The sequence below is a fragment of the Seriola aureovittata genome, chromosome 17, assembly GCF_021018895.1.
Source record: "Seriola aureovittata isolate HTS-2021-v1 ecotype China chromosome 17, ASM2101889v1, whole genome shotgun sequence".
In the NCBI taxonomy this organism is placed as follows: Eukaryota; Metazoa; Chordata; class Actinopteri; order Carangiformes; family Carangidae; genus Seriola; species Seriola aureovittata.
This window is the reverse complement of record NC_079380.1, coordinates 24,478,291-24,492,777: the sequence shown is the minus strand read 5'-3', so window position 1 is coordinate 24,492,777 and position 14,487 is coordinate 24,478,291. Positions and strand designations below refer to the sequence as shown.

General features: G+C 43.6%; 1 protein-coding gene across 1 annotated transcript in view; it reads right to left on the bottom strand.

The window, feature by feature from the left end:
- The window catches only part of doc2a (double C2-like domains, alpha), a 56,469-nt gene that overhangs the window by 8,531 nt on the left and 33,451 nt on the right, over positions 1 to 14,487 (bottom strand). The window contains exon 8 of the mRNA XM_056400691.1: positions 2,182 to 2,402. Coding sequence (XP_056256666.1) covers positions 2,182 to 2,402 — 221 coding nt within the window. The remainder of the gene's footprint in view (positions 1 to 2,181; positions 2,403 to 14,487) is intronic.

The following is a 14,487-nucleotide window of genomic DNA, read 5'->3' as shown; positions in this document are numbered from 1 at the left end:
GGCCCCTGGTGCCTCTGTGAGTGTCTGAGAGGCTGAGCAGGAAATTAAGAAGCTGCGAGCTGGAATCTTCCACCTGTTCATTTTCACATTTTCTCTGATTGGAGCTCGAACTGACTCTGACAACAGCTGCTGCTCCTCCTCCTCCTCCTCCTCCTCCACCTCCTCCACCTCCTCATCCTCCTCCTCCTCCTCCACCTCCTCTTCCTCCACCTCCTCCTCCTCCTCCTCCACCTCCTCCTCCTCCTCCTCTACCGTCTTCTATCAGACGGGATCTAATCAAACAGAGGCCTCTGCTGCTACACCTCAGTAACTGTCACTGCTTTAATGAATAAAATTAATTTGATCATTTTATGCACATTTTCAATTTGCCCTAAAAAAAAAATGGAAAAAAAATCTTGAAATATCAGGAAACTAGAGCCACTTCCTCGTGGTCGTATCCCTCCGCCATCAGACACACAGGTCACATCCTGTTTATCAGAGTCAGAGAAAATATAAAACATGAACCATCTGTGTGAAACTCTGCGTCTTGAGTAAAAGCTAAAAAGTGAGGTTTGTGAGGTCACACTGACATTTGACCTTTGACCTTTGACCACCAAATTCGAACCGGTTCAGCCGGAGCCTTCCTCACATTAACACATGAATCAAACAGAAATGTCAGATTTCCTCACGGTTCTCCGTCGACCTCTTCTTCTTCTGCAGTGGTTTATGGAGACGAACCAGCTTCTAACGTTTGTGTCTCGGTGGACGGAGACAGACGTGTCTTTGCATTTCATTTGTCGGTTTTCTTGAAATTCATTTGGAATTTGCGGCACGTGAACCGGAGACTTTGACAGGGATTCGTCTGATCATCTGTGACTGTCATCAATATCCAGATGGACAAAACAATGATTCTACTCCATGAATCTAAACTAGAAACTGACCATCTGAAGTCACAGATCAGAGTCACTGCTGATTAATCTGCGAGTTAATTAATCAATCATTTGATGTGAGTCAGTCATCAGTCCAAAGACACGTCTACATGTCTTTCTTTGTCCAACCAGAAGTTGTTTACAACTGATTATCGAAATTGTCGCAAGTAAATTTTCCTGTCAATCATCCAATTGATTAATTAATTTCATAATTAATATTAATTTCAGTCACACACAACTGAAACATCTCAACAGCTATCAGAGGGTTTGTGATGAAGTTTGTTCAGTCGTGTCTCCAGAGGATGAACCACCACCAACACTTCCTGTAGAACTACTGAGATTCCCATCAGCCCCAGCTCTACAGCTGCTCTCTGGTCTGTAAGAGGAACATCGACCTGCTCTGAAGCCGAGTGTGTCTGAGCGTGAGCCGTGACGCAGCGCGCTGATATTGTGGAAGCTGGAGTCGTTTCTAAAACTGGTAAATCTCTGTGAGCTCACTCGACCCCTCAGCTGTCAGTCGCCTTGTTGCTGTGGCTCAGACTCAGTTTGTATTCTGACGGCGTGCGACAGGAAAGCGAGCGAGCGTCCCCCGAGTGCTGGAGGAAACAAAAGCAGAGAGAAGCCTTAAATCCCCGACTCTCTGCCCCCGGTGTTTCCTCCTGACAGAGCCGAGCCGAGCCGCCACTCACACTGTTTCCTCTTCCTCACTGATGATCCTTCCTGCTGGGAAACAGATGGGGCTTCTTTAACGACAACGCCATCATTGTTTAATGAAGTTAATAAGATGGCTAAACACCAGCTTTTAATTGTCTGGTTAATGCAGAAGTCCAGTGTGAAGCGAGGTCTGCAGGGACGCACGTTTGTTATGATCATTTCTGTCTCAATAAAGTTTGCATTTGAAAACTTGAGGTTATTAATGAAGTTATTGTGAAAATGCTTCTGCGGCTGTAATTAAAACAGATAAACTGTTTCTACAGAGTTTTTTCTGGCCTGTTCTTCCTCCACTCTGACCCACGCTCACACTCAGCTCCTCATTCAAACAGATGGACCGGGACACGTCTGAGTTCTGGGCTCAGTGTGGACCGGGACACGTCTGAGTTCTGGGCTCAGTGTGGACCGGGACACGGACTGAGCCTGAGTTCTGGGCTCAGTGTGGACCGGGACACGGACTGAGACGCTTCCTGCGTCTCTGTTTCCCTTCAGTCAATCAAACTGTGGTGCAGCTGCTGCAGGACGTTTAAACCTGCAGACATTTTAACGCTAGAGTTCTTACATTTTGACGTAGGGGTCGGAGAATCCATTCACGTCCATGGCTGCCAGGTGAGCGCAGCGTTTCACGCCCACGCAGAGACCCCCGCTGCGACGACCTTCGCCTCCTCCTCCTCCTCCTCCTCCTTCCACATCTTTATCCTCCAAACTGAGCGGAGGCAAAAACTGCAGGGAGAGAAGAAGACGACCTCTCTCCTCCAGGCTGTGCAGCTGCTCGTTCTCCCACTGTGGACCAGATTACATTACATGGATTAGTTCAGTCTGATTAGTTAAATCAGATTAGTCTAGTAACATTTGTTGTTGGTTTACTTTGGTATTTATTAGCTTGGTTGTTACATTTATTCAGATTAGTTAAATCAGTTTGTTTTGTTTGTTGTTTGGATTGGTTCAATCAGATTAAGTTGGTTGATAATCAGTTCAGTCTGATTAGTTTGGTCAGATGAGTTTAGTTAGATTTCCTTGGTTGAATTAATTTAATCTAATTAGTTAGAAAAATTAATAAATTTAGTTGGATTAGAGTAATTTGATTAATTTGGTTGCATCATGAGTTTAGTCAGATTACTTAAATCTGATTACTTTGGCCAGATTAGTTTAGTAGGATTTGTTTCTTCAGATTAGTTGATTGAATTCAGGTTAGTTTGTGTTAGTTTAGCCACTTTGGTGTGACTATTTAAGCGTTAATTAATCAGATTAGTCTAATTTAGTCAGACTACTTTAGACAGATTAGTAAAGTGTTTGAAAAGAGAGGATCAAGAAAAGAAAAGAAAATCAAGCAGCAGAAACATTTTCTCTGTGGTTGGTGACGTCAGTTTGTCCACAGACTAAAATATCTCAACATGTAATGGATGAACAGGAGATGTTCATGTCCCCAGAGGATGAATCTTATCGATCTCCTAACGATCCCTTCATCTAATGCCATCAACAGGTCCAAACCTGAACTCGTCCACATCAGTCCATGACAGGAAACCTCGAAAACAAATGACTGGAGTTTAAGATCAATGTGAACATAGCATGCTAACGTTAGCATGCTGCACATATTCAGAGCTGGCCACATCATGCTCCTCTGAGGATGGACCCGGTCCAAGTTTTCCTCTTCAACAATCTAATCTGCAGATTAACATGGAACTTACTTTATTAATTAAACTAATTAATTTTAGAATAAGGACAGAAAACATCAGTATCAATATCTTTATATTCAAAAGTCAAAATAATAAGATGTCTTGGTGTTTTACGGCCATTCGACTTTTGTTTTGATGCGTCTTCTGATGTTTCTGTCGGGACTCAAGCGCCTCGGGTGTTTTCAGCTGCTTCTGTACTTTTGCTTCAGGCACTTCTGACTGAAAACATTTGAATATGTGAGTGTGGCTCCCACAGGTGAGGACACCTGTGGACATCAAACCCACATGCAGCAGTTTTTCCAGTGAGGAATCACTCTGCTCCGTCCGTCACTTTCTCTGCTCAGCTTCACCGTCTTCACCTGGGAAAAGGTCGGTCGAGGACAAAACTCCAGCAACACTTCTGATAAAGACCAACGTTATTTAGGCGCGATGTGTTTCTACTTGAGGTCTCCATCAGGGTCGTCAGTGCAGTTTGAAGATGAAGTCCAGGAGGACGTAGCTGAGTGAACCGATGCTGTCTTTTCCTTCTGCCCTACACCTGTGTTTCTGTCCGACATGTTTGTTCACCTGTTCAGTTCGTCTCTATTAAAGCAGCAGAGTGAATCAGGTCAGCAACAGGCTGACGGGATGTTTATCTCAGTGTTGGGGAAGGTTGTGGGTTCAGTTAAATGTGAATACAGTAGATGTGTACTTCCTGGATACCTGACGCGTCTGATTAACTACAGCTCAGCTTCGCACTTGGTCCTGAGACAGTTTGGTCCTTGAGAATCAGGGAAATTGGCTTTTAAATTTAATCTCCACACAAGTGGAATAACATTCAAACAAGATCAAAATGAGACGAGTTCATCTTTTTAAATCTCTGTTAGCTGACTCAAGGCAGAGCATAAATGTATTACATGTTTTAAAGCTTTTATTGTTGTTATAAGTTTCACTGTTTATTGCTCATCAGTTTTTACATTATTGTTTCTCATATTTTGTCCGTGATAAAGAGAGTTCCCTTCAGTGTTCTTAAATCAAGGTTTGAATTAATGATTTGATTTGTTTTTGTTAATTAGATTAAATTATTAAAACACTCCAAACTTACAGAGACTAACGGGATGTTAAGAAGACGCCACGGTTCAGCACTAGAAAGGAGCAGGTTGAGCTGGTGATCCACCGACCAATCAGAGCGTGACTGTGAGTACAGGTGGAGCTGAGAGGCGTGACGGAGCGAGCAGCCGTGACTGGATAATGTAGGTATCACGCCTGCTTTTAGCTCGGTCTGAAAATAGACCAGACGTCGGTGGGAGTCGAACCTTTTGAGTCGGTACGCTCTGATCTGGTTTTCTACTGATGAGCTACAAATTTAATTTCATCCCAAAAATGAGAGAGAAGAGCCGGTGAAACCTCGACCTCCAGCAGTGATGGTGTTCATTAAAACTCATCTCACTGCACCGTCTCTGATTTGATCTTTGTGGTCATGACACAGCAGAGGGTGAGAAGATCGATAGTTTAATCCTCCATCTTTGTCTCGCCTCCACACTCTCCCTCTCCTCCCTCCTGCGGTGAGGGTTCCCGCTCTATTAGCTCACTCCATCACGCCAGCAGTCCTCATTACAGACGGACTGTTTACCTCCCCCACTCTCACTTTGATCACATCCCCCTGCGTCACGCTCTGACCTTTCACTTCGCCTCCAAAAAGACCCAAAACTTTTAATCTTCATCTGTTTGAACTTTTTTTTATTCCAGTCATTTATTCTACATGTTTGTCCGAACGTCAGTTGGTGCTCGGATCCACAGAGCCTCCATCCTGCTTCCCACCATCCTTCACAATAAAACTGCAGCTAAAAAAAGAAATAAAAAGGTCAGAAAATAAGCAGATCGATGGCTTTTAGCGGGAGTCAGCACAGCTTGGCCGGATTTCTCTCCCGCCTACCTCCACTTGGTGGGAGAGAGACTTTGTAGATGAACCCTGAACGCTGAATAAGATTTCAGCTCGGCAACATTCACAACGCCAACCTCTCTGACTGAAATGAAATAAACCATCCGTCCAGTCCTGGATATCTGCTCCAATCCATGTGTCAGTAAACACAGAGGTACGTGGAGGGAAATGTCAGACTGAAGCGACAGAGCAAAGGTCTGATCATGCAGATCTCAGCTTTAACTGACAGCAGCTCGCAGGAAGCTCCACGTTCTCCAGGAGATTAAGAAGTGACAGTGTTCCCCCGACAACTGACTGAACAGCCGACGAACGTTTGGCACTTTGGTTGAAAAATAATCAATGAATTGATCATCCGTCTCCAACCTGAACAACCGTCTGATACCACCCATAGGTAGGCGTACCAACCTCTGTCGCCATGGTTACTATAATAACATGTCATGGCTTGGTTAGGTTCAGGAAAAGATTTGTGATTTGGGTTAGAATAATCACTTCCTCAGTAGACGATCGTTGTCATGGTTACAATAATAACAATGAGGTTAACTTTGATAATAGAAACAACATAAACTGCTACTTCCACATGGGAATCGAACACACTTTGTGATGTCACAACAAAGCAGTCACCAAGCCCCACCCACCTGGACCCACCATCCAAACCTTGCAGGATTTGGTTTCTCTGAGTATTTTTACCTGAAATCTGCTATATTTTTATTGGATCACTCAGAAAACAGTCAGCCAATCAGAAGAGAGGCTCAGAGCCTCCTCTCTTCTGATTGGCTCCTGCCCATGATTTTATCCATGGATAAAACCACATATGACGCAGCTTACAGTTTGAATAACAGGGGTGAACCAGGACTGTGAGTCAGCTGAGGGTCAGGTTTTTCTCTGGGAATGGAAAAGTTTGGGCTGAGGATCAATATCTGAAACAGCAAAATCTTCACGGATAAAACACGACATAAAGGCGTCAAAACAATTTACTGACAAGAAAACTGCTTCATCAGTTAAACAGTCTCCTTAAAGTTTCACCATCAAACACATATATCCATAATCCGACAGCTGGACAAAATCTTTAAATCTCTGCCAATAAGCAATTTATTAAAAACGATCAGGTCTTTATCAAGAAAACTTAATGTGGTTTTACCTTTAAATGAGGTTAATAAAGTGATTTACATGTGATATAGGACACGACACATCTCTTTTCTCTGGTCGCTCTCACACCTCTGACTCACTCAGCAGCCAAACCATGAATAATAAATATTAACAACAGGCGAGTATTAATGTTAATGTTAATGTTAATTTGAACAAATTGTGATGCACAATAAATAAAGATGTGTTTGGGCCGAGGCTGCTAATTACACATATTTGTGTTACTATCAGTTTGTTTAATTACTTAATGTAAAAGGTGGAAAACCTCTGAACAGAGAGGAAATAAAGAGGAAACTCTGCGAAGGCTGAAAAGCTTCTGATGGAAAACCAACAAACTGCTTCATCTCATCATCTCAGCGGAGGAAGAGTCGTCCTCTCATCCCACCGTTACAGAGAAACACTGTCAGTCTGAGCTGCCGTGTGTTTCCAGGTGTGTGCTGTGGGCTGCAGTCAGCTGCTCTCAGATCAGCTCGCACCCACAAACAAAAGAAGGTGAGTCATTAAGCAAAGCTCATGTTTGTCCCCGCGCCGGAGTCAATTGGCTGAAAACTCCGGAGGGATTTCACAGACAATAAAACACCTCCCCGCGTCCGTCTTTGATAAAACACCTGTACGACCGCGGAGGTGAAGGCAGGCGACTAATGAGCTCACACTGGGTCAGAAAACACAGCAGCCGCCGACAAAACCAACAAGGAGCTTAGAGCCGTCTGCGTCACGCTCTCAGCGTGAGCCTGGACAAAGCTTTAAAACTGTATAATTGGATTCCAAAGTCAGATTTTCACCAAACACATGACAGAATCAGCCGAGGAGACGTCGAGAGGACAGAACCCTGGAGGTGACGGACGCTGAAAGGTTTCATATCTATTGAAGGTGTGTCCTGGAGAGACAAATGAAAAACACTGACCTGTGAAGTCTAAGATCCAGATCCAGACCAACAAGGGAAGTCAAGTCAATCAAGAGAAGAAGAACTGAAAAAAGTCACGACCGAAATGAAGATCAACAAGTTTAATATCAAGACTAATAAGGTTCAAGACTTTTCTTCTAGTCTGACAAACTGATTGGCTGCTGCTGGAGTGACGTGTTTTTCAGAAGTAAAGGATGATTCTGGTTCTTGGTCTTAATTAATGTCTGAGATCTGAGAACACAGTGACATAAATAAAGTCAGAAACATGAGCAGTCAGACAATCAGACGAAAAATAAGAGCCAGGTTGTAATTAACTAAAATGATGCAGCAGGTTCAGTCTGACTGAGGTTTGATACGGACGTTAATTTATAAGAATTGGTTGAAAAAAGTGAAACTGTTCTGGGAACAAATTAATTATGTCACTTCACTGGATGAAACTTCTCGTTTCAGGAGAATATGTGACTGATTTATTCTCACCAATTATAAAATGTCTGTGAATTATTTTAGAATGAAAAATGACTGAATATATATTTATAGACTATAAACCGTCCACTAGTCGTCCCTGTGGACATGACGAGGTGTAGTCCGGTAAAAGGAAGTAACAGACTAATAACAGATGATACGATCCCGTCCTTCTAACCTGCAGTTCAGAGACTCTGAGGAGTCGTTCAGAAAAATGAGAAGTAGTTTCATCTCATGATGGTTTAATTCACTGGAAATGATCCCAGTTAGAGAGCGTATAATAAGGACTAATTCAGATAATAGGTTTCACTCCACTCCGCCCACATGAGGTGGAGGAAGTCTGGACTGAAAACACAAGCTCCTTGTGAGAATCACAGAGACTAGAAGTAAAGATGTGACTCAGACTGGACATTTTACTCTTTATACAGAATCCGGTGAAATCCAGTTCAACCAAACGTGGCTCACACTTCTCTCTGAACCGTGGGAATAACGAGGTAAAAGACCTTTAAAAATGAAGAGTTTGTCACTTCAAGAAATGCTCCTCTCTTTCTTTCTGAGGGTGAGATATCAATCTCATGTCTGTGAGGTGAGGACAAGGTTAGCTTAGCTTAGCAACAAAAGAGTGGAAGCAGGGGGAAACAGCTAACGTAGATGTTCCACAAGGCAGTTTCTTGGGTCCTCTTATGTTTTCAGTTTTTATAAATAATATGTTGATATGATTGATGTTCGGTCACTTGTTGTGTCACAGCTGGAGCTCCGCCCTGTCACGCGCTGCTGTTTCTCTGCATCTAAAGAACGTGTTGTTGTATTGTGAGCTTTTACTATCTTTTCATCTGCAGTCGTTTCATTTATTCTCCGATCTTTATTTAGTTTTTGTCTTTTCTTTTATCGATAATGTTAAATTCTAGTTTGATTTTAATGATTCTGTTTTTGTGAGTATCTGAGGAAAACGAACGGTCAGCCAATCGTGTTGTGCGTAGTGATTCCAAAGAAGCTGATTGGTCAGAAGCTGAAGACTTGCAAAACAGCGTTATCAAGCAGGAAACAAAATGTACACGTTTACAAAACTACACTTCCTGATTCAAAACCTGTTTTCAATTACTCCTTTTGAATGATTTAATGTTCCTTACATGTTAAGTTAGCGAGCTTTACTCTTACTGAAAGCAAATTAGTGTATTTCCCATAACTATTCAAGATGCGAGTACTTTTCCCGCCTCTGACCCGCTGATCAGCTGGTAACGAGCAGATAAAACCACCGGACAGGAACACGAACCTGGACCTCGAGGAAGCATTTTCACATTAATTTTCTAATGTGATTAAATTTGAAACGATCATCTTTAATTCATCACAGTCCACGCGCACGTTTACAAAATGTCCTCTGGCCATCAATTATAGAGCAGTTTAACATGAGGCACACACACGTTTGTCTTCCTGCACCTGTGAGGACCCATGTTGACGTAATACACTCCCCAGACACTGAGCCAAACCTGAAGGGTTGAGTTTGCTGATGCAGCTCCATGCCAGAGCCGACATTTATCCGAACGCTAACGTCCTCATTAAGATGGTTTAAAATAGACACGGGTCCTCACAAAGACAACAACACAAGCTAACACACACTCAGAAGGTCCCTCTGTCTCACACCAACCTTGATGAATTCTTTATGAATTATTTCACCTGTGATCCTGTGTGTTGAAAGTGTTTCATGTCCTCACCTCTGTCTCTGAGCAAACTGATGATCGAACCAACCACAGCTCCTCTGAGTATTCTGCCAAATGATGATACATGTACTGAACCTTTCTTTCTATTATTCCAACCCTGAGGTCACTGAGTTTCCACCTAATCCCTCGTAATCCATGAGTCATCAGGCGACTTCTAGAAATGGATCAAGACCAGGTCAAAACCTGGTATCTGGCTGGACCCCGTCGTAATATCATCGAGTTTAGCATCAGCTGGTTTCAGCTCCATATCCGTTCTCTTCTCTCCTCCTCTCTGTGCTAACATATACAGTGTCTTAATGCAGCTGAATTCACAGTAAAGCTGTTCTCATTTACATGTTTTTCTGTTTCCGTTGTCATGACAACGGAGCAAGTTTGAAACAGCGACTGAAACGTGGCCAATTAAGACGACATGTTAACCAGCAGTCACGTTCAAGCTGCTGCTCTGCTGCTGTTTCCACAACAGACAACTATTGCACAATAGGGAACCTGAGAAACTCACCCAGTCAGTCAGTCAGTCAGTCAGTCAGTCAGTCAGTGAGTCAGTGAGTCAGTCAGTCAGTCAGTCAGTCAGTCAGTCAGTCAGTCAGTCAGTCAGTGAGTCAGTGAGTCAGTCAGTCAGTCAGTCAGTCAGTCAGTGAGTCAGTGAGTCAGTCAGTCAGTGAGTCAGTCAGTCAGTCAGTCAGTCAGTCAGTCAGTCAGTCAGTCAGTCAGTCAGTGAGTCAGTGAGTCAGTCAGTCAGTCAGTCAGTCAGTCAGTCAGTCAGTCAGTCAGTCAGTGAGTCAGTGAGTCAGTCAGTCAGTCAGTCAGTCAGTCAGTGAGTCAGTGAGTCAGTCAGTCAGTGAGTCAGTCAGTCAGTCAGTCAGTCAGTCAGTGAGTCAGTCAGTCAGTCAGTCAGTCAGTCAGTGAGTCAGTCAGTCAGTCAGTGAGTCAGTCAGTCAGTCAGTCAGTCAGTCAGTGAGTCAGTCAGTCAGTCAGTCAGTCAGTCAGTCAGTCAGTGAGTCAGTGAGTCAGTCAGTCAGTGAGTCAGTCAGTCAGTCAGTCAGTCAGTCAGTGAGTCAGTGAGTCAGTCAGTCAGTCAGTCAGTCAGTCAGTCAGTCAGTCAGTCAGTGAGTCAGTCAGTCAGTCAGTGAGTCAGTCAGTCAGTCAGTCAGTCAGTGAGTCAGTCAGTCAGTCAGTCAGTCAGTGAGTCAGTCAGTGAGTCAGTCAGTCAGTCAGTCAGTGAGTCAGTGAGTCAGTCAGTCAGTGAGTCAGTCAGTCAGTGAGTCAGTCAGTCAGTCAGTCAGTCAGTCAGTCAGTGAGTCAGTCAGTCAGTCAGTCAGTGAGTCAGTCAGTGAGTCAGTCAGTCAGTCAGTCAGTCAGTGAGTCAGTCAGTCAGTCAGTCAGTCAGTGAGTCAGTGAGTCAGTCAGTCAGTCAGTCAGTGAGTCAGTCAGTCAGTCAGTCAGTCAGTCAGTCAGTGAGTCAGTCAGTCAGTCAGTCAGTCAGTGAGTCAGTCAGTCAGTCAGTCAGTCAGTCAGTCAGTCAGTGAGTCAGTCAGTCAGTCAGTCAGTCAGTCAGTGAGTCAGTGAGTCAGTCAGTCAGTCAGTCAGTCAGTCAGTCAGTCAGTGAGTCAGTGAGTCAGTCAGTCAGTCAGTGAGTCAGTCAGTCAGTCAGTCAGTCAGTCAATCAGTCAGTCAGTCAGTCAGTGAGTCAGTGAGTCAGTGAGTCAGTCAGTCAGTCAGTGAGTCAGTCAGTCAGTCAGTCAGTCAGTCAGTCAGTCAGTCAGTGACAAAAAGGCTCTGAGAGCCTCCAGCAGCTTCGGGAAGGTGCTGGCCTGAGATGAGATGTGGTTTCACACCTCGAGGTCGACCAGGGAAACTTCCCCTTCTGTGTTTTCACAGTTTTTCTTAGAGGAATCCATGAACTGTTTCTACATACACAACCTGTGACGTAGATAGAAGAGCAGCGGGTCTTTAAATCAGATTATGGGACTAAACAAGATGTTTTTCACTTGTCTTTACAACAGGAAATTAAGATTACACTTTCCTCATGAGATTAAGACCTGATTCTCAAAATATCACAACCTCGTCTCAGAAAATTATGATTTTGTTTTAATAAAACAACTTTTTCCTAAATGATTACAGATTTTTTTCTCATGATTTTTTTTTTCTCAAGTTCTTTTCTATAACATTAAACCTAATATTCCTTTGTAATATCGTCTTTTTCCGCCAATTCACTGGAGCGTTTCCAGCCTGACTGACGTGTTTCTTAAGCCTCTCTACACCGTGTGCATCTCTTTGGAGCTTTTCAGACTGAGTTATAAAAGTTTGAAGGAGCCTCGGCTACATGACAGGAGTCTGTATTCATGGGCTGAGCTCTGAGCTGAGCGGGGGCAGAGACTTCCTGTTCAATTCTTTTTTTTTTTTACTTATCTCCAATCTATTCTTGGCAGAAGGAAGTGGTCCTCCGTGTGATTTTCTGTTCCCTACAGACCGTCTGGACTTTGTGGGTTTAAACTCCTCGGGGCGAGTTATCATCTGTCGCTCCATCTCCATTCACTCGTCCAGCTGTCACTCACTGCTCCTCTGACCAGTTATCTCTCATTTATCTGGATGTCTCTCTTGTGCAGATTCAAGCTCTCTGACCCTGCTGCTGCTTTTCATCCTGTCAAGTAGTTTTTTTGTGAAGAAGCTTCAGCGGTGGGATCAGATCTGGTCTCAGATCTGTTCTACTGTCTCACATGTAGAGACATGAAGAGAAAGACAAATCAGCTGGAACTGAACAGTTTTCTTCTTCTTCAACTCCAGATCTTATTGACTGAATCCTGACACTGTCACAGTCTTTAGTAAAAAACAAAGAACTAAATTACATTGAACGCAGATAAAATAGTTTACCTGACAGATTAGTTTTATTTTGAAGGATCAATGTGATAATGTTCTATATGTTTATTCAGTCAGACCCGGAGACATATTGTTTTCAGTTTGTTCGTCCGTCTCATTCTTATGGACACGATATCTCAGAAACAACTCAACGGAACTTCTTCAAGTTTGGTGCAAACATTCACCTGGACTCAAGAACTGATTAGAATTTGAGGGTCAAAGGTCAAAGGTCACCTGACCTCGCAAAACAAAATTTTAGCCATTACTCAAGACTTCACTCAGCAATTATGACAAAATGTCACACCAGCGCTTCATATTTTCTGTGACTCTGGATCAACAGGAAGTGACCTGGAACTAGTGGCGGAGGGATACGACCACGAGGAGGTGATTCTAGTTCTTATTGTGCTGTGCAAACTGAGTCAGTCACTAGTCTCTATTTAACAATCAGCATGATATATATAAAATATATATATATATAAGGTATTTTTTGTGCAGTAGTGTCAGATTAATCCACATTTGGTGCGGTAGTGAGTGTTTAGATCTGCAGGACGGTGTGTGGGACGGAGTCAGTATGTGTGTGTGTTGTTGGCTTCAGTCTTTAAATGGGATTTATTGACAAGCAGAACCAGATCACTCTCTTTAAATCACATCTGGACCACATCTGGGTCACAGAGGCCACATTACATCCAGGCTGCGGTGACATTGTGGCCTGTCCCTGGATTACCACGGTCTCTCACTGAATCATTTCACCGTCATGGCGTGTGCACAGGTGACATCACATTAACATCTGGGAAAATCTAATCAGTGACCTTCCCTGAGAGTGAGAGAGCTAGTGTTAGCACAACCGCTAACACTGTGTAAGCCAGTTGAAACCTAACAAACAACGTAAACAAATAAAAGTTGCTAACTACACTAACCTTTATGAGAAAATGCTAACTATGCTAACGGTTCTGACCCGTCTGCTAGTCTCTGGTTCTGGTCTCAGACTCCTCCTCTGAGTCTGGGTCTGACTGAGGCTCAAACATGTGGCTGAGTCTCTCTGATGTTTCCTCCTCTCACCGTCTTGATGCTCTCTGCTCTTTCACCTGTCCACCTGGAGCCAGCAGGTGGTGGGCGGGGCTCAAGGCTTGATCCAGGTTTCTCAACCAGGAAGTAAGTGCAGATGAGCCTCAGACCCAGTTTTACAGCTGGTCTCTGTTGGTCTCTGGTTCTGATTTTAAGGGAAAATAAACTCGACAAAATGAAATGCTTCTACGTCTAAACTCAGATGAAACGTTTCCCGCTCCTGACGTGAACCTCTGAAGAGACGCTTCTCATCACACATCACTTCAGACTGAAGAGGATTCACTCGTCTGTGTTCAGCTCTTCTAACGCGCTGATTACACTTCCACTCGTTTAATTGTCTCTAATTAATGTCGACAAAGTGAGACTCCACTAATGTGAAGAGCTGCTCTCTGAATAAATACGTTTCCTCTCTGACGTGGACGAAGAATAAACAAACAAAAACAAACCGAATCAAAATATGAATTGGTCCAATAAAGGGTCCTGAACCTTCTCTGATCAGGTCAAAGGTCAGACTGAGGTCATACACCCCCGGATCTAACCCTGAGCGATTATAGACGGATGGACGGACAGATGGATGGATGGATGAATAGATGGATGGATGGATGATGGATGGACGGATGAACAGACGGATGGATGGATGAACAGATGGATGGACGGATGAACAGACGGATGGATGGATGAACAGATGGATGGATGGATGAACAGACAGATGGATGATGGATGAACAGACGGATGGATGGATGAACAGACAGATGGATGAACAGACAGATGGATGATGGATGAACAGATGGATGGATGAACAGACAGATGGATGGATGGATGAACAGACAGATGGATGGATGGATGAACAGATGGATGGATGAACAGATGGATGGATGGATGGATGAACAGATTGATGGATGGATGAACAGATGGACGATGAACAGATGGATGATGGACGGATGAACAGACGGATGGATGGATGAACAGATGGATGGATGGATGGATGAACAGATTGATGGATGGATGAACAGATGGACGATGAACAGATGGATGATGGACGGATGAACAGACGGATGGATGGATGAACAGATGGATGGATGGATGAACAGATGGATGGATGGATGGATGAACAGATTGATGG